This window comes from Stenella coeruleoalba, assembly GCF_951394435.1.
Source record: "Stenella coeruleoalba genome assembly, chromosome: 19".
Classification (NCBI taxonomy): domain Eukaryota; kingdom Metazoa; phylum Chordata; class Mammalia; order Artiodactyla; family Delphinidae; genus Stenella; species Stenella coeruleoalba.
In genome coordinates, this window is record NC_137165.1 from 13,725,104 (window position 1) to 13,745,472 (window position 20,369).

Genomic DNA, 20,369 nt, shown 5'->3' on the forward strand with positions numbered 1-20,369 from the left:
GGTGACACGAGGACACGCCTCTCGTACGTCCCCGTCCCCTAGGCCCCTTTCCCCTCAGCCTTTCACCGTTTCGCGCTCCTTGAAGAGTTCCGCCTCTTCCCCCCGAGCCCGCCACCCAGAGCCCTCCGTGCCCTCAGACCCCGCCTCTTACGGAAGCCGAAGCGGAGGGTCTAAATCCGGAAGAAAAACAATCGGGAGAGGGAGCTGGCCGGCGGCGCCTGCTGCCAGAGCGGGGTAGATTGGGCCAGGACAGGCTGCGGCGGGGAGACGCGAGCCGGCCGGGCCACCGCATGGGGACGATGGCGGCCATGAACCCACAGACCGAGCTGAGAGTCAGGACGCTCAGGTGAGGAAGGCGACTGCGGGCAGGCCGGCCTGCTCGGGGCGGGATCACTGCCTCCGACCCAATCGGGGCTGCGGGTCTGGGGCAGAACCAGACTGGGAGAGAAGGGGCCAGACCTACAGGGCTGCTTCTGGTTCAGAGGCCTCCCACATTCTCCCAGGCCAGTATCGAGAGGGCTGTGTTGGGTCGAACCCCGCGCCCCCTCCAAACTCAGGCCACCAAGTTCTTGCCCACTTGGACGCCCCAAGCAGGTGGCCCAGTTGGGTTCTGGAGGAGGCAGCAGTGTTGGGCTGTTAGAAGTTAAAAACATAACGAAGCACTCTCCCCTTAGCTCTAGAGTAGAAACCTTGTTCTTACTTTGGATCAGCACATACATCATGGGGTCTGCCTGACCCCGTTGTGACCTCCTGAAACCCAAAATCAGATTTAGATAAGATCCTTTAGTGAAGTGATAATAGCCTGGTCTCATGCTTGTTCTTTAACGAGGAACAACGCTAATCACCAACTTAGTGCCGGTCACGATGCAAGGATTTGCTGCTAATCGTGGGACCTAAAAGTGGGAACAAGAAATCCCGGCTTTGGCTCTCCATCCACTTAGAGCAGGTCCTTGGGAAAACAAGGAGCCTTACAGTAAAAGAGCTGCCTCTTAATCCTCCGTTGGACAGCAGGGGGAGACCGTAAACAAACGAAGCATGGAACCTCTGGCTGAGTGCCTGGGAAGGTGGTTATTGTATTGTTTTGTTGATGTTCATATGGAGGGGCAGGAAGTTGCTTTAAGCTGGCCAAGAATTTCTTCAATTTGTGCTCTTTAGAACATGGACCTCTAAGAACAGGGTCTGGTGGAGAAAAGATGTTTAAGGACATCCTGCCCTTTCCTTCCGCCCTCTGCCCCCATTCTGCATCTTCCACTGTTACAGGTCCTCCTCCTTATGGTGTGCCTAGGACTCACCTGAGGCTTGGTGGTTCTTCTTGGTCTCTGCAGGGTTTGTAGCCCCTGCCTGTTCTGTACTCAGCACAATCTGGGGGCTTCCTGGGAGCATTACTGTAACTATTCAAATGAAGAGATTTGCAAGTCTGTCCATCCCCTGAGCTGCTGATTAGATCTGTTGTTTCCCTAGGGTTTATGTGAAGCTGAGGTGGATGTTATCCAACTGATGACTTTTCCCAAAAGAGGGTAGAGTCTTGAGAGAGATGTTGAGAAACCTGTTATTTAGAATCTTCTTAGGCTCTTCTGAAATGCTTGGCAGAATTGGTTGTGCTCCAGAGATGAGTGAGGAAGGAAATGTGGTGCTGTTATCTCTGTTATTTTTGAAATTCCCGTCTTGCAGTACTAAGGCCTCTCACAAGGTGAAAACTGAACCTCCAGAATCTTTCTGGTGGTTGTAGGATCCCGTGGATTGAAGAGTGGGGGCGGAAAGTTGCTTACTGAGCCATAGATGAAGGGCTGGTGGAATTAATAAATTCCTGATGGTCCACCCCATCCACACCCCTTCCCTTGCCTGACTCCGAAACCTTCAGCCCCACTTTGGCAGCTCTCCTAGTGTCAGCAGCACCAGTGCTGCCAGGTGTAGGGAGCTGTACGCCTGCACGGAGGAGCCAATCCAGGGTGGGAATTTCCTGCTTCGGGGACAGAGGTGAAGATGAAGGGCTTGTAGTTCAGTGGCCCTATTCCCTCCACCAGATGCAGAAACACACGTTTCCCATTCAGACTACAGCGGATTGTGGTGCAGCCGTTAGCAGGCGCAGCCCCCTGTCTGTTACCTGGATGAGGGCTCATCCTCCTTCCTCCATGGCTTCCCTTCTCAGCATACATGTCGTGACATGGAACGTGGCCTCTGCAGCACCCCCTCCAGACCTCAGTGATCTGCTTCAGCTGAACAACCTGAACCTGAATCTGGACGTGTATGTCATTGGGTAGGTGTCTGCAGGGCCCATCACGCATCCCTATATCTGAGATCAGGTAAGGCTGACCAGTCCCAAGTTGTCCCTGTGGGGAACTGCTGTAACCTGTACGCCCTCACTCTGGAGTCTGAAGGCCAGGAGCTTTCAGCCTGCATCAGGGCCAGGCAGTGTCTGTTGTCCTGGATCAGCAATGGCAAGGGGTTGGCAGTCAACAGCCAGGGGAGGGAGAGACCATGGTCATGAGAGCCCAAGGCTGGAAAGTCGGCTGAGGGCAGTGCTAAATGTCTGCGGCAGAGGCAGCGCCCTCCGGGCCAGGGGGAAGCCTCTGACCTGGGATGGGCAGTTTGCAGGAAATGAACTGTGGGATCATGAGCCTCCTTTCTGACACTGCCTTTGAAGACCCATGGAGCAGTTTCTTCATGGATGTGCTTTCCCCTCTGAGCTTCGTCAAGGTAACTTACAAGTTCATGGGCCATTGGGAAATGTGTCTCACCTCGTATCACTAATCCCTAGTCCTTTGGTCTCCCACTCCAGCTTTCATGCTGTTTCCCTTTTATTTAAAGGCCCAAACCTCAGTTGCACGTGGCTCCCTGGGGCTCCTGCCTGCCTTGTGTGTTCAGAGGTAGCTGGAGCTGAGCTGGAACCCCAGGGGCTAGTTTAAGACCTTGATATTTTTCAGGTTAGGAGAATTCCTTGGGGAGGTGCAGCAGGGCTTAGTAACACCTCAATGCCTACCCCACCCCCTGCCTCCAATCTCTACTCTCAGGCCCAGCCTGAAATCTCAGAGCATAATACCTGCCACCATCTATCGAGTGCTTACTTGGTGTTAAGCATTATAAGCAAACTCTTTATATGCGTTATTTAAAAATCTTAACTCTTTTGAAATATGGGTATTATACAGGTAAAACCAAGACTCAGAGGTTTCACAGGATATCTGGGGTTCAGATCCAGATCTTTCAAACTTAATAACCCATGTTCTTGGCTTCTGCACTTTATTGCTGTACTGATGATCTCTAAGGCTGACAGGTATCCCACGACTCGCCTGCTGGTATCAGAGGGTATCCTCTGATCATAAGGGATATGCACCTCAAATTCTCAGGGGCGAAGAGGTTAGGAGAGGGGACACAGGTGTGGCGGGAAAAGGTTCTCAGTCTGTAGGGCCAGTATTCTTTGGGGAATCTTTAGACCATAGGAGGATCTACAGGAAGGCTCTAGATTGCTGGATCTCACCCTTCTGCCCTGCACAGCCAAGGGATGAAACACACTCCCACTCAAAATACCTCCAAGAAGCAATGCTTCCTGGAAATACCAGAATTCCTTTCTTCCCTTCCCTGGGTGACTGGATTTCTTCAGAATTAATTCTGTTACCCTAGTTTGCCTAAGGGTGCTGAAGCAAGAGCTGTGAGTCCTCCCGAGGAGGGCAGAGCCAGGAGGATGGCAGACAAGGTTTTGGTCCTGCTGCTGAGGTTAAAAAATGCCAGCCCCCAAGCCCTTGGCTCCCTCCACATCACACTCGGGCCTCTTGCTGCAGACTTGGAGCTGGACCTTCTCGGAGGGCAGAACCGCTTCTCTCTCACCACCCACTCCCTTTCCAAGACTGGCGGCCTCCTTGTACCTTGGCTAACTGGCAAGGGATTGGCAGGATGGAATTGAGCCAAGGAAGTGAGCTCATCTTGCGGCATGGACACAGCTCATTCTATCCATGCGGCCTCCCAAGGTTGGGAGAGCAGCCTGAGGGCCTGGCACCCAAAGCAAATGACCTTTCTTCCCCAGGCCGAGAGTGGAGGTGAAGGGCGAGCCCTGCCTGCAGCCTATTCCTTAGCCAGAAGTTGCCAGCCACGGGTTGAGAAGCCTGGGGCTGACCCCCTTGGCCGGCTCCTAGGCTCCCAGCCACCTCCCTCTAGTCCCTTCCTTAGCTCCTCCTACTTCATTTCCTCCACTGGAACTTCCCCTCGAGCCTCCTGCCTTTCCCCACAGCCCCACCCCCACCTCCATCCTCCCTGCACCACGCCCCCTTCCCTGCGGCTTCTCAAAGCGAGCTGGTGCCTTTGTGGTAGAGCCCATCGCCCCAACCCACTCTATGGGTTCAGATTCAGCTTGAAACTCTTCCTGAATCTTTATCAGCTCCCTGGGAGTCAGTCCCTCTTAGTCCAGCCCTTCGCCCACTTCCATTGTCATATTTGCATGCGAAGGGGAGAGACCGAGACCGGGGATGGAGAGTGAGGCAGGGGACACATCTGTAGCAACCTCTGCCGAACCCTAGTTTCTCACACCTCCCTTCCTCGGTCTTGGATTTGGGGTTCCCCCTGCTTTGACTCCTCCACCGTCCCAGAGCTCCTGGCCTGTGGGATCAAGTTTCATAATTCCTGGAAGGCCCCAGTACACACTCCCCACCCGGGGATTTCCTCCTTGGCCTCTGCACCTCATGCTCCGGAAATAGCTACTCGGGTGGTGGGTGTAGACAGCCTGCAGCTGAGAGAGAGGGTCACTGGCCCATTCCCACCCCACCTCCGCGGCCACAGAGAGCAGGGATTTTGGCAGGCCTGGTCCTTTGAATATCCAGGTAGTCCTACTGGTTCCTTAGTCTCCTTGAGCCTCGGTCCTTCGGTGCTGCCTTGAAGGGTTGGCTAGAAGATTAAATGAGCAAGGCAGTGTGTCAGTGGACGGTAGCTACTCTCCCCAATCTGTGAACACACGTCCTCTGTGCTCGCTCTCATCCCCTTTGCGTGGCCTTCGTACACACCAACTGCCCACAGTCTATATTATTTTTCAGTAGCATTTTCTTAATTTTTTTCCACTGAGCTATAATGTATACAGAAATTAAGTCTACAGTTTGATGGATTTTCTTTTTTTTTTTTTTGGCCACGCCACACAGCATGTGGAATCTTAGTTCCTTGACCAGGGTTGGAACCCGTGCCCCCTGCAGTGGAAGCTCAGAGTCTTAACCACTGGACCACCAGGGAAGTCCCCAGGTGGATTTTTATATGTATATGCAGAACATGTTACCACTGGTCAAATCAAGATACAGAACATTTTCAGCACCCTAGAAGGCTCTCTCATGCTTCTTCCCTGCGTTTACTTTCAAGAATCCCTAAACCAAAAAAATAATAGCTGCCAGTTAATCCAACATCTTTGAGATAGAGTCCTGCTTTATTAATGAGAAGATAGGCTGAGACTTGCCCAGTATCAAATACTAAGAGCCCGAGCTGGGATTTGAACCCAGATCTGGCCCTTAGCCACTGTCCCATAGAGCATCTTTGAAGTTCTTTGAGCCCCGGCGCACAGTACCCAATGGAAACTCAGGAGGACACTGAGGAGAAGAGCACCTGACCGTGCCTGGGCCAGGGCCGAGGAGTCGGTGACTTCCTGATGGCAGTGGGTCCCTGGCAGCCTTGTCTTCTCTGCCTTCCACCCCCAAGCCCAGGAGCAGAAACTGGAACTTGCTTAGCTTCCAGAATGCATCATTTGGTAGCTGAGACTCCATCTGCAGAGATCCCATAGACCCCTGGGGCAGGACATCCATGTGGATCAGGGCTCTCTAGAGCGCCCAGCACAGGGCCTGGAGGGACACAAATGACCATTGCCCCTCTGTCCTGCAGGTCTCCAGTGTCCGCATGCAGGGGCTTCTCTTACTGATCTTTGCCAAGTATCAGCATTTGCCCTTTATCCAGATCCTCTCTACTAAATCCACCCCCACTGGCCTCTTCGGGTACTGGGTAAGGACTGAGCTGTTGTGTGAGTCAAGAGCTGGGGGGCCGTCTCACTGGGATGGGCAGGGCTGGGGGCTTTAGAGCTGGGCAAATGAAAAAGGGGGTGAAATGAATCTTGGCACTCTGTCCAGGCCAGTGCCCTGCATAGCCACCTTCCCGCCTCAGGGGGGCTTAGCATCCCTAGGATGGCAGGTGGATGAGCTGGGCTCTGTGGATGGAGAGGCCACTCTGGGAGCTGAGTGTCTGACTCTGGGAGATCCTACAGGAGGTGAGACCATCTGCCCTCAGGTCTAGGATGGGGAAAGAGAGGTGTGTCCCCCCTAGAATGGCTTCCCACCCTTTTGCCCACCTACCAGGGGAACAAAGGGGGTGTCAAAATCTTCCTGAAGTTTTACGGCTACTATGTCAGCATCGTCAACTGCCACCTGCCCCCCCACGTGGCCAACAATGACCAGCGGCTGGAGCACTTTGACCGGATCCTGGAGATGCAGAATTTTGAGGCACAGGATGTCCCCAACATCCTGGACCACGAGTGAGCATGCCGTTGTGAACTGCAGCCCCTGCCCTCTCCCCCAGGCCAGCCCAGGCAAGCACGCTCTGCCCGGTCACTGCTCCCCAGCCGGAGGCAGTCCGCCCCATCTCCCACCCTCTCCCAGCCTCTTTCCTGACACCCCATCTGCTCTCCTATGCAGCTTTGCCTCCCTGAGGTCTGGAACACCTTCCCTTTCCCTGGCCCCTCTGCCCTGCCTGGAAACTCTGGGCACTTCCGAACATCCCAGGTCAAGAACCTCGTGGTTCCTGAGGTCCCCGGAAGGGCTGGTTCTCAGGCTTGCCTGGTGCCTGGTTGAGGAGGGAGGGCTAGAGCTTGCTCCATATTTGCCGCGTGCCCCTTGGGGCTCATCTCTTCGGCTTAAATGGTGGCGGGGTGGGGGCCGTGAGAACAGTCCCGTTGGGCCCTGCTCTTGTCTTCACCTGATCTTCTCACCCACCTCTCGAGCTTTCTGCTCTCCCGCAGCCCTGCAGTGAGTGGCCAGAACCCCTGTGGTCCTGCCTTTTCTGACCTCGTCACAAACCTTCAGGCCCCCTGCTTTCCTTTCTTTCTGAAGCCTCATTCTCTGGTTTGGAGACATGAACTTTCGGATTGAGGACTTTGGGTTGCACTTTGTTCGGGAATCCATAAAAAATCGGTGCTACAGTGACCTGTGGGAGAAGGATCAGGTATCTGATGAGGGGAGGGCCGCGAAGGGTGGTCTGAGCCCGTGGTGGGTGGAGGTCAACATGAGATGTGGGGAGGTTCTCTAGTGCCTGTTCTGCTTTCCCAGGCCGCCCGAGTCCCTGTTCCCAGGCAGGGTGGGGTCTAATAGGGCTTCACCTCTGCGGGTAGGGCAGCCAGTCCTGTCCGGCCGCCCCGGTCTCCAGCTGGAGAAGCGAGGACGCAGGGTGTGCATGAGATTAGGGAGCGAGAAGGGCTTCGGCCTGCTGTGGCCCTGCACCATCGCCAGCCCTCTTGTGTCCCTGTTGTCTTTCCCACCCCCAGCCTGGCTTGCCTCCTAGAGGATGAGATACCACCCCTTTGGGGTACCCTGGCTACCCCAGCCTCCCCTCTGACACACGTCTGCTGGTGGCTGCCAGGGAGATGGAATTTAGAGCCTGGTCCCTGTAGTCCAAGAACTGGGAAAGGGCAGGCAGCTGCCTCCCCTGGGACCGTGGGGTAATGTTTGCAAAAGAATCCAGCTGATCTCCCGGGGGTGAGGGCGCCGGGGGCTGGGGTGCCGAGGCTGCCGCTGGGGCAGTGAGGAGGTGGAGTGGCCGGGTTTGACTCTTGCCCCACCGCGATGGCATGTGCCAGCCCTTGACTGGAGCGTGGTGCCAGGCTGTTGGGGCAGGACTGCTGGGAGATGGGACTGTGCCTTTCCCTCCAGCTCAGCATTGCCAAGAGACACGACCCGCTGCTCCGGGAGTTCCAGGAGGGCCCCCTGCTCTTCCCGCCCACCTACAAGTTTGATAAGAACTCCAGCAACTATGACACCAGGTGAGGGGGCTCCACCAGGAGAGGATCAGCCTGTCGCAGATCTGGGCCTGGGAAGTCAGATCGTGCTGGCCCTAGTGGCAGTGGGAGCTGCCTCCGAATAGAAGTGTCGGGGAAGCAGGAATAGATCCAGCCATCACCTCTCAGGAGTGGCACCACCCGCCCCCCTCGTGAGATGCTGACCGTGGGAGCTGACCCAGATTGTCCGCAGAGAGAGCAGGAAGGGGAGACACACTGCTGGTAGGAATAGGGGTTGGGGTCAGGGCAGGTAGAGCCAAAGGGGAGGGAAGACAGTTGATTGCTGACTTGAGGGGACTGTACTTCAGCATTCTGGGAACCCCTGCCCCAGAATGTTGTCCCTGTTGTCCCAGGACTTTCTGATCCTACCCAGACAGGGGGCAGAAAGCTTGGCTCAGCCAATTACTGGTATTACATAGCCCTGCCCCAGCTGTGAGTGGGTCGGGTACTATTTAGGAAGGTGAAGTAGTAGTTGTCAGGGGAGCAGTTAATGGGGAACGATGTAGAGATAGTGCATCTGGTAGTTAGAAGCACAGCTCTGCCCTTCATCAACTGTATGACCTTGGACACGGTATTTAAGTCTCAATTTTGTCATCTATAAAACGGGGATGATAACAATACCTATTTCATGAGACTGAAGATTAAATGAGACCTTGCATGTGCCCAGACCAGTGCCTGGCACCCGGTAAGCACTGTGATAACTGCTGTTGTTATTTTTATTTTATTTTATCATTTATTTTTTTATAAATTTATTTATTATTTATCTTTGGCTGTGTTGGGTCTTCGTTGCTGCAAGCGGGCTTTCTCTAGTTGCGGCGAGCGGGGGGCTACTCTTTGTTGCGGTGCATGGGCTTCTCATTGTGGTGGCAGCTCTTGTTGCGGAGCACGGGCTCTAGGCGCTCGGGCTCAGTAGTTGTGGCACGTGGGCTCAGTAGCTGTGGCTCGTGGGCTCTAGAGCATAGGCTCAGTAGTTGTGGCGCACGGGCTTAGTTGCTCCGCAGTATGTGGGATCTTCCCGGACCAGGGCTCGAATCCGTGTGCCCTGCATTGGCAGGCGTATTCTTAACCACTGCGCCACCAGGGAAGTCCCTATTGTTATTTTTAGATTCGTGTCTTTAGGTGGCAGTTTTACTGAAAACTTTTCTCAGAAGCTGAGAAAGGACTAAGTGACCACCAAAACCTTAGGCTTAGGCAGAGGGGCAAAAGTAGCTCTGGCAAGAGGTCCCTGGCCCAATTTAGGGCAAGGATCCTCATCTCTTTGAAGAAAAAGAATCCCCTACATGTTATGAGGCTCTTTGTTTCAGCTGGAGCAGCTCCTTCACGTATTCCCCTAGCAACACTGTCTTATGAGGGAGGTAGGAGGCGCCTCCAGGGCGGCGCAGGCCTCTGGGATTTAGCAGGTGAGTAGGTATGTCCACAGCCAGCCTGGGGTGGAAGGAAGAGCTGCTGGCCCAGTGCTGGAAGCCGTGTGGCAGAGCCACGATGTCCCCACCAAGCAAGGGGGAGAGCATGAGCCATTTCAGGTGTGTGGAGCAAGACAGAGTGGGGTCACAGCCAGGGCAGTGCACACAAGAAGAGGGCACGAATGCTGGAAACAGGGTCCAGCCTGAGCTACAGTATAAGCCAGAAAGAAGGGAGGAGGTCAGGCTCCAGCTGGCCTGCTGGCCGGGTCCACAGCTGACAGTCTCCCCAGCCATCCATTGGAAATGAAGGTCCAATGGAGTCACTGTGGAAATTGTCAGGCCTCAGTGGGACAGGCTGGGGCCTTGGGGGCTGGGACCTCTACCAGTTGACTTCAAAACCTCACTTGCCAGCAGGAAGAGAGCTGCTGACAGACCGTATGGCCAGGTGTCCCTGTGCCCACATCCCTGGTTATGGGAGGGAAATCAGCAGGAGACTGGAAGTTACTGAGATGGCCTAGAGAGGCTCAGAGATGTTCAAGGTCTTACCCAGGTGGCTCAGCTAGCGATGGCGGAGCTGGGGCTCAGACCCAATTCTCTGGACTGTGTTGCCCACGATGCCTTCCTCTAGCCCACAGTGCCTCTGGGTTCACAGCCAGTCTTGCCAGCAGCAGCAGAAAGGAGGGCAGGATTGGGATAGCAAAGCCTCGTTAAGGAGAAGGCAGATATTATTTCCACATAATAGGTATAATCCACATTGTGACTGACATTATTGAGTGCTGACCATGGGCCAGGCATTGTGCAGAGTGCTTTGCCCGCATCACTTCACTTCATTCATGCTGTATCTTCATTAGGTAGGCTCCATTGATACTGACTTTTTACATATAAGGAAACTGTGTCTCAGAAGATCTAAGTAAGGTAGTAACAGAGTAAGTGACGGAGCAGGAATTTGAACTGGAGTCTGTGTGAATCCAGTTCCTTTGCCTGGAGCCCAGGAAATGAAGGAATGTCTGGACAGGAACAGGGGGCCTTATGGGGGGACATCGTAACTCAAATATTCCCAGCTGGGAGCTCCTGCGGTGGGCAGGGCCGAGCCCCACATAGTGAACAGAAACATTCCTGTCTGATCAGGCTGTTATTCGTCCTGAAAGCCCAGTTCAGACATCATCTGAACCATCTGAAAAGCCTTTCCTGACCCTTGCCCGTTTCACTGAGAGTTCTCTCCTTCCCTTATGCTGCCTGCAAGCCTTGCACACACCATGCTTTCAGTGTTGCTTTTAAGACACAGTGTGCCTTTCTTGCCGTGCTATGAATGCCCAGTGCACAGAGACTGGATCTGATTTATGACCGTCCCTGGTGTGTAGCGTAGTGCCTGGCATATGTTTAAACTGGGAGCCTGAGAGGACAAAAGGAAAAGATAAGGTATTTAAGGAGCAGAGGGACCCACCCAGAGTGAGAGAGCCAAATAAACACTCTCAAGTCCAGGAGTTGGCCCATAGAAGGTTCCAGAACTCTGTGTGGAAGTGCCGAAGGAGGGTAAAGCAAATGGTAAGGAGGCGGGCAGCTGAAGCCAGGAGGAGTCAATGAGAGTTATTGTCAGGGAGGCAGAAAGGAGCGCAGGCATTCTGATCAGTCAGCAGCGCTGCTGAGAGGCATCTCGAGTGGAGTTGACCCGCTGCACAGAGGGACTGAGCTGCATGCAGGGCATGGTACGGAGCTCTGCCCAGCCTCGGCAGCGTCCCGGAGCCAAGATGTAATGAGAAACGAGGTCAGCTCCATTACACGGGAGGGTGAAAGGGCTGAGGGCAGGAAATCCTATTAAAGTCAGGGATTGCAGTGGTTTTGTTACAGTCGACAGGAACCCAGTCCACCTCTCTGCTACGCAGTGAGCAGAGGATGTTATGATCAATCTATTCAAGGCTCGAGTCCAGAGTTCAGCGAGACACTTAGAAGCCATCTATAGGGAGCCGAAAGGAAAAGTGCTCTCAGACCCAAAAATGGAACACATCACTACTTTTGGGTCAGTACACTGGCTCAAGTTTTCTAGGCTCTTAAGCCAGGAGAATCCTGCAGAGCTACTTGGTTTTAATTTTTAGAAAGTAAAGACATACTACAGGCATACCTGAGAGATATTGCGGGTTTGGTTCCAGACCACCGCAGTAAGGCGAATATCACAATAAAGAGAGTCACACAAATGTTTTGGTTTCCTGATACATAAAAAAGTTATGTTTAAAAAAAAAAGTTGGGCTTCCCTGGTGGCGCAGTGGTTGGGAGTCCGCCTGCCGACGCAGGGGACGCGAGTTCGTGCCCCGGTCCGGGAAGATCCTACATGCCGCGGAGCGGCTGGGCCTGTGAGCCATGGCCGCTGGGCCTGGGCATCCAGAGCCTGTGCTCTGTGGCGGGAGAGGCCGCAGCAGTGAGAGGCCCGCGTACCGCAAAAAAAAAAAAAAAAAAAAAAAAAAGTTATGTTTACACTATACTGTAGTCTGTTGAGTGTGCAATAGCATTATGTCTAAAAAAATGTACATACCTTAATTTAAAAATACTTTATTGGTAAAAAAATGCTAACCATCATCTTAGCCTTCAGCAAGTCGTAATTTTTTTTGCAATAGTAACATCAAGGATCACAGATCACTGTAACAATTACAACAATAATGAAAAAGCTTGAAATATTATAAGAACTACCAAAATGTGACTCAGAGACATGAAGGGAACAAATGCTGTTTGAAAAATTGTGCTAATGGTCTTGCTCGATGCAGTGTTGCCACAAACGTTCAATTTGTAAAAATCACAATATCGGCGCAGTACAAGAAAAGCGAAGCACAAGGAAACGAGGTGTGCCTGTAGTCTCCAGATATAATTCTTGTACTCAGTCACGACCATTCAGCCAAAAAAAGCATTAGTGATGGGACTTGCCTGGTGGCGCAATGGTTAAGTATCCGCCTGCCAATGCAGGGGACACAGGTTCAAGCCCTGGTCCAGGAAGATGCCACGTGCCACGGAGCGACTAAACCTGTGCGCCACAACTACTGAGCCTGTGCTCTAGAGCCCGCGAGCCACAACTACTGAAGCCCGCACGCCTATGCCTACAGCCCATACTCCGCAACGAAGAGTAGCCCCTGCTCGCAGCAATGAAGGCCCAACATGACCAAAAATAAAATAAATAAGTAAATAAATTTATTTTAAAAAAAAAGCATTAGTGAGACCCGGCTCTGGTGACACACAGTGGGAATCGGCCACCACTGGCAAGCTGGAGGAGACGGGTGCAGTGGAAGGAGCACTGACTCTCTAGTCAGCAGCGTGGGCAGGCACCCAGCTCCCACCTGCATAGGGTGACCTCGCTCAACTTCAGTGTCCTGGAGAAGGAAAATGTGACCCGTGGCATTCTTCCAGTGTTGGAAGGATTGGAACAGTCTGATGCACAGAAGGACCCCGTGTTTAGTTATTATTAGGAATAGAGAACTGGGGGAAATGTATAATATTTAGTTGGTACATATTTATTTTGCTTATTTGTTCCTCTTGTTTGTTAAACGAGCTCGTCAACGACTTTGACAATCCCATTTAGCAGATCCCCAGTTGCCTGGCGTATAATAAGGGCTCAGTAAAGCTCACTGAAAGAATGAACAATACAGGTGCGCAGTGATGAGTGTGGACCGGTCCATGGAAAAGGAGGAAAGGGAGACAGGCTGAAGTCCCAAGGAGGAAGCAGAGCCAAGCTGAGGTACTGAGGGGGAAGGAGAGTCAGGCTGTGGTCAGGACTTGGGGAGGATCCTGACGGGACAGCAAGTATGGGCTCTTGACCATAATAGGGAAGTGGAGGCGGGGAGGATGCTTTGAAAGGGAGAGTGGTACATTCATGTGGTTCATTACCAAGTTTTAAGAATTGCTAGGCACTGAATGTCCAAGATTGGTTTGGAGATTGAGTGTCTGTTGTCTCTGGGATGGGAATACCACATTCCGATTATCCCCTGAACACTTCTCAGAAGAGTGAAAGATTCAAACAACCCAGGAGCCCCGAGCAGAGGTGGTTTAGCCAGTTCCCACTTCTTGACCACTCCCTCGACAGTGTTTCTTTGAAGTAAGCACTGTTATCACCCCATCTTAAGAGTGGAAGAAACTGAGGTTTGGAGTGATGAAGTCACTTGCCCAAGGGCAGAGCTTTTTTTTAAACTAAGTTACTGGTTTGTTGTAAAAGGATATAACTCAGAAGCAGGCAGATGGAAGAGCTGTGTAGGACAAGGTATGGGGAAGGGGAAGGAGCTTCCGTGCCCTCTCCAAGGGCACCACTCCCCAGATTCACTAACCTGGAACCGCATAGCTCTTAATTAACAGGGGCAAAACCTTCCCCCAACTGGTCTCTGATACTAGAGTCAGTTCACCACCGAGGCACCATTCTGCCTCTATTGCTGGAAAACCATATTGCTATTGAAGTGATGGAAGTATACCAGAAAGGTTTGTTTAAAATAGTAAGTGAATAAAGCAGAAGACAAAAATAGAATTTCAAACTGATTATAAGCATATGAAACTGTATATGTTAAGATTAGGTGGGCAGGGCTTCCCTGGTGGCGCAGTGGTTAAGAATCCGCCTGCCAGTGCAGGGGACATGGGTTCGAGCCCTGGTCCACGAAGATCCCACATGCTGTGGAGCAACTAAGCCCGTGTGCCACAACTACTGAGCCTGTGCTCTAGAGCCCGTGAGCCACAACTACTGAAGCCCACGTGCCTAGAGCCTGTGCTCCGCAACAAGAGAAGCCACCGCAATGAGAAGCCCGCGCACCGCGACGAAGAGTAGCCCCTGCTCGCCGCAACTAGAGAACGCCCGCGCACAGCAACGAAGACCCAATGCAGCCAAAAATAAATAAAAATAAAATAAATAATTTTAAAAAATGATTAAGTGGACATTTTTTGGGATAAATGGGCATTTTTTAAAAATACATTTTTCACTTTTTTAAACCATTTTATTTATTTTTTAAGATTTAATTTTATTTATTTTTGGCTGCATTGGGTCTTTGTTGCTGCGTGCAGGCTTTCTCTGGTTGCGGCGAGTGGGGGCCACTCTTCGTTGCGGTGCACAGGCTTCTCATTGGGGTGGCTTCTCTTGTTGCGGCGCACAGGCTCTAGGCACGCGGGCTTCAGTAGTTGTGGCCCGCGGGCTCTAGAGCACAGGCTCAGTAGTTGTGGCACACGGGCTTAGCTGCTCGCGGCATGTGGGATCTTCGTGGACCAGGGATCGAACCCGTGTCCCCTGCATTGGCAGGAGGATTCTTATCCAGTGCGCCACCAGGGAAGTCCCTAGGTGGGCATTTTTGAGGAAAGAGAATGAGCTTGGGTTTTTTTTTTTTTTAATTCTTTGGGTTTCACGAGCACTTCTTGAGTACCTACTGCATGACAGGCTCTGTGCTAATGCTGAGGATACACAGGAGACACCAAGAGTCCGTCCTTACCTTCCAAGCTCACACACTAACTGACAGGCTGACTGGGAAACAGTGAACTACAATATACTGTAATAGGAGATGTACTTATGTAGAATGCTTTGGAAGCAGAGAGGTCAGTGACAGCTTTATGACAAAAACAGCACTGGAACTGGGCCTCTCCCTGTGACAAAGGGAGTTATAGATAGCAAAAGCTGTAAGAGTAGAGGCCCAGAGGCTTGAGAGATTCACCATGGTGAGGTGGGTCTGGGGCAGAGGAGGGAGATAAGGTAGCACAAGGGGTGTCAGGCTCCTGTGCACCTTGAAAGCCACATTTGGAGACTTGAGCTTTATTTTGGAAGCAGTGAAGACTCCTTAAAGGTTTTACAGCAGCGAATCATCTGACCAGGCTATATGGTCTCTCTTATGCCCGTCAGGGAAGCTGGTGAGTAAAGAACGGGTGGGAGGTCTTGACTCTTGAGAACAAAGCATCACGCTAGCCAGTATATGCAGAGTTTATGTTGTACGAAGCGTGGTGCTAAACATTTTTTGTGTTTCATCTCATTTAATCATCTCAGCAACCCTATGACATAACTGCTATTATCTCCTTTCTACAGATGAGGAAGCTGAGGCCTAAGAGGGGTTGGCCTGGTGATTAAGGGCACATGCTCTGTGGTCATGCTGCCTGGCCTTGAGTCCTGGCTCTACCACTCAGTGGCTGTGTGACTTTGGGAAAGTTACTTCCCCTCCAAGACTCATTTTCTCCACTTGTGAAGCGTGAAATAAATAGTTCTGGTTGCCGGCATGTAGTGAGCGTTCCCTAAATGCTTCCCTTTCCTTCCCTAAGGTCGGGTCTTTAGTATGGGGGAGGCCAAATTCCAGCTCAGGTCTGTCTCACTCCAAATTCCAAACCTCAGCTTCTTTGATGTTCTGCTGCTTTTGTTCAAGAACTAAGAAAGGCTTAAACGGGATGTTTCTGAGTCACGATTTGATTGTGACCCTCTAGTCTACTGAGGGTCCTTGGCTAAGTCTGACAAAGGCCAGCATACTTTTGGTTCCATTGGACACCCTCCTGCCTGCTGCCATGCTGATCTCCAGCTCTGGCCCAGGGTGATCTCGTGACTGCTGACAGGCCCTGGTGTTAGGGCATCCAGCAAGCTCGTGGGTCCCTTCCTGCTCACCTGCCACCCCTTCTCTCCCCATTCTTCCTCTCCTCCCACCCCCAGTGAGAAAAAGCGCAAGCCCGCGTGGACCGACCGCATCCTGTGGAGGCTGAAGCGGCAGCCCCAGGCCGCCATCCACACCCCGACGCTGTCAGCCCCCCACTTCACCCTGTTTCTGAGGAGCTACGTCAGCCACATGCTGTACAGCGTCAGTGACCATAAGCCTGTCACCAGCACCTTTGACTTGGAGGTAAATTTCTGGGCTGCCCAGCACTCGGCAGAGGAGCAGCCATGCTGGGCCACATCCCCAGACCCTCCCGCCCTGGGCTCTCATGTCAGCAGATGCCCCAGGGGAGACCTGTGGGAGGACATGATTGCCTTTCCTCCCGGGTCAGGTATCCCAGCTCTTCTTAGGAGCTGTTGATGGCTCTGTCGGTCAAAAATGTGTTCAAACCCTTTGTCAGTAGGTTTCCATTTCCTCTTAGTACTGTCCCCTGGGGCTCCTGAGTTCCATTATGCTTATTACCTACCATGTGAAATAGGACTTGCTTTCATTTGTCCTACACCTATCGGGCTCAGGTTGCAAAGGGAGCCCCCTCCATCCTTGTATCTTGCCATCTCATGACTAAGGCAGTGTTCACCTCCTTTGAGCTGCTGGCTGCCCTCTTACTGTTTGTCTGTCTTTATACCACAGTGTCCCTTCACATGCCTATAGCTGTTCTCACCAGAGGCCCCCAAATTGGATTTGGGCCTTTGGGTCAGGAACCGTGAAGGGCCTGCGAGCAACTCCTTGGCTTCTTTCTTCAACCCGCCAGCGGCGCCCCTGATCTCCCCCACCCCGACGTTGCTCAGCACTTGGCTCTCTGCTTGATTACCCAGCTGGCCCCCAGTCTCGTCCTCCTGGCAGGGCCAGCCATCCCCAATCAGCCTTTGGCCCTTCTTTCCAGCTGGCCAGCCAAGGTCTGATACTCTAAGGGCAGCCTAGTAGAGTTCACCTGTGGGTGCCCCTCCATCCCTCCCCACTGACCCTGACCGTTGCAAGGGCACAGTAAGGACATTCGTCTCAGGGAAGGGAATGATGCTGTGGGACTTCAACCCCTTCCCGCCCCTGTGTGTAGCTGAAGCCATTGGTGTCTGCCCCACTGATCACCCTGCTGCCCGAGAGCCCGTGCACCGCGGAGAGCGACATGCTGATCAGCTACTCCCTGACCGCAGACTTCCTCAGCAGCCCCTGGGACTGGATTGGCCTGTACAAGGTGACGTGGCAGGCGGGCAGGGAGCCCATCAGTCGCACCCCCCCACCGGTTTATCTATTCTGAGTGCTCATGGGAGTTGGGCACAGAGACTGCAGAGCTACCCTCATCCACCCCAAGGGTCCTTGCCCATCGAGGGGCTAGCAGTGAAGGGGAAGAGGCAGGTGGTATGATGGCCAGCCTTAGAAATGAGACCATCCTCTCCGTAGGACTTGACATGGGTCCCGTGTCCTCCCAGACCACTGACCACCTGCCTGATCCCCCCTCCCACAGGTGGGGCTGCGCCACATTAATGACTACGTGTCGTATGTCTGGGTCAGGGACAACCAGGTCTCCTTCAGCGACGGGCTGAACCAGGTACCTGCCCCCTTTCCTGAGATAGGTATTCCACATCTCCAGCAGGGGGGCTTGTCTGACCTCTCCCCTGTCTTCTGGAAGGAACAGAGAGCTGGATACCTAGTCGCTGAGAGCTGAATGGGGCCTGGGGCCATGGAGCTGATCCACTTCCGTCTGTCCTTCCCTCCAGGTGTACATCGACATTAGTGACATCCGAGAGACTGAGGATCAGTTTCTCCTTTTTTACTATAGCAACAACCTACATTCTGTGGTGGGGATAAGCACACCCTTCAAGGTAATGGATGCTGGTGGGTAAGAGGAAGGGTAGCCCAGAAGACTTGAGCCCATCACCGGTTCCCTGAGGTCACGGGCCGAGGAGCCGACCCCTACCATGGAGCCGAAGCCTTTGGGGGACGGGGGAGACAGAAGGCACGGAGTGCAGCCTGCCCTCGCCCCTTCCGCTCACTGCTTGTTTTACCCCTGCAGATCCAGCCTCGCTCCTTCTTGGCGGAGGGCCCCCTGGATGAAGCCCAACCACAGATCTGAGCCGGGATAGAGTGAATCCAGGGCGGAGGCTGGAGCTGGCAGCCAGCTCTGCCTACCACTGCCAGGAGTGCTGGGGGCCCAGCCCAGCCCCCTGAGGAGGCAGCGGTATCCTCCACCTCCCAGGGGGACCTCTAGCCACACTCCTTTGCTCTCTCCAGTCCAGATCTCTGGAATCGGCCCCTTAAATACAGGTTTTTGTTGCTGAGGTGTGAGTGAAACCAGCTAGTTTGTCAACAGTGAAGATCTACACAGTCCACTGGGTGTGGGAAGGACCCTCCGGCTCGCGTCTCGTTTCTTGATTTCCCCCACACACACTTCCAGTCCCGCCCCAGCAGGCCTGCCAGGCACATGCCCCATCTGGCACAGGCCTGCATTCTTTGTCACGCCACCCTGGGCCTTAGGCTGCCTGGGAGGGGGAGATGCTCCCATTTGTACAGGCTGCAGAGACTGGTTGGCCCACATAGCACTGGGTTCCAGGAGTCTTGGCATCTCGTCGCCTGTCCCCCTGAGGGGTGGGCAGAGGATCTGGGATCCCTGCTTTCAGCAGAAGCAGGTGACTAAGTAGGCAGGATGGAGGAGCCCTCCGCCCAGGCTCTTCTGTAGGGGTTGTGGGCAGGCTGATGTGTGTCCTTCTGCCAGCAGCCCACCCCACCCCCACCCCCACCGCCTGCCCAAGGAGTCCAACTCAGGAAGTCCCAGGGTCTGAGCAGAAGATTGGACCCAGGTTCGCTTCTGCTAGTGGGTCAGGCTCCATGCCCCCAACCTGCCCTCTTGTGAAGGGCTGGAAGGTGGTAGAGGACCTACGGCCACAGACTTTTCCAGGGTCGTCCTTGCCCCATCCAGGTCGTCTTCCCCTACCCTCGCCTGCCATCACAGGCCAGAAACCTGCCCTTTGTCTAGACCACTCTGGGACCTAGAAGTGGGGGCAGGCGGAGAGCAGAGTCAGAATCAAGATGTTCTGGAGAATCTGGCCCAGGGGTCTTCAGAGAGCATTCTCCAGATGCTGTGTGGACACGGCCCAGCCCCACTCCCACCATTTGCCTCCAGCCGCCGTTGACGCTACATCCTGTTTCCAAGGAGAAGACACCTCAGGGAGCCTGCTCTGTGACTATTAACGCCCAACCTATGACCTGAGACTGGGGGACACTCCAGTTGCTCTGCATTCCTACTTCACCCTGGGAGCCATCAGGAACTATCCCTTTGGCTTCTAGCAGGCCATGGCCATCTGTGTTCTGTGGCTGTTGTATTGGAGGATAATTAGAAACATGGCTTTTACACTTGTGACTCCTTCATGATAGTGGTGGGAACGGGCACACGTTCCTGGGCCCTTGCTAGACTCCAGGACGAGGGCCCTGTTATACAGACTAGACTATGTCTGAGGATGACAGATGTTGCCCAGATGGGAATGGGATGAGGTTCTGGGATGGCGGCCCTCTTAGTCCCTGGTCCAGGTGGGGCATGTCTCTTATGCTGTTGGGCACTTCGTTTACTCTGCTGCTGAGCAGGTAGAATGGATTTCTTGGGACTGAAGTCTCAGAAAATGTGCAAACTCTGCTCTCACCGATTCATCCCTCCTCACCCGGCACTCCCTCACACCTTAGTCTTGAGCCTTGGTCCTGGGTTAAGCTCTCCAAAAATGTCACCATCTCTTCTCTCTGCCCCACCTCTCCCCCAGATATCCCTGTACCCCGAGGTCCCCCCGATAACTTCTATCCCTGCCCCCAACACACACATACCCGAGGGACTCTGAACCCTTGAACTCGCCACCTGTTTCCTTCTCACGCACAACCATCGTGGGTGCTGCTACAGAGCACCCTTCATCTGTAGACGGGGAAACCAAAGCCCAGAGGAGTGGCATGATCCCTCCGGACTTAGCCAGGGAGCTGTGGTGTCATGCAAGACCAGAAACACAGGAGTGGGGTCAAGCCCTGCGTTCGAATGACAGCTCCACCTCCACCTGCTCTAGGAGTCTCAGTTTCTGTAAAATACAGTGTTCCGGTTCACGAGATTATTGTGAAAGAACAATTACAAATCAAAAACAGGGCTTCCCTGGTGGTGCAGTGGTTGAGAGTCAGCCTGCCGATGCAGGGGACACGGGTTCGTGCCCCGGTCCGGGAAGATCCCACATGCCGCGGAGCGGCTGGACCCGTGAGCCATGGCCGCTGAGCCTGCACATCCAGAGCCTGTGCTCCGCAAGGGGAGAGGCCACAGCAGTGAGAGGCCCACGTACCGCAGAAAAAAAAAAACAATAGTCTATC

The 20,369-nt window shown here is 53.4% G+C and overlaps 1 protein-coding gene across 2 annotated transcripts; it reads left to right on the top strand.

Annotated features, from left to right (window-relative positions):
* The first annotated feature begins 87 nt into the window (after nucleotides 1–87).
* INPP5K (inositol polyphosphate-5-phosphatase K) lies at nucleotides 88–19,375 on the top strand. Of its 2 annotated transcripts, XM_079905364.1 has the most exons (12): nucleotides 88–346; nucleotides 2,150–2,257; nucleotides 2,589–2,697; nucleotides 5,845–5,961; nucleotides 6,312–6,487; nucleotides 7,062–7,173; nucleotides 7,878–7,987; nucleotides 16,040–16,226; nucleotides 17,095–17,232; nucleotides 17,503–17,586; nucleotides 17,756–17,860; nucleotides 18,052–19,375. In XM_079905364.1, exons 1-12 carry the CDS (start codon nucleotides 291–293, stop codon nucleotides 18,109–18,111), a joined length of 1,362 nt encoding a protein of 453 aa, XP_079761490.1. In that variant the 5' UTR covers nucleotides 88–290; the 3' UTR covers nucleotides 18,112–19,375. The 2 variants fall into 2 exon arrangements, with proteins under 2 accessions (XP_079761490.1, XP_079761491.1); XM_079905365.1 differs by lacking the exons at nucleotides 7,062–7,173; nucleotides 7,878–7,987.
* Nucleotides 19,376–20,369: the final 994 nt, after the last annotated feature.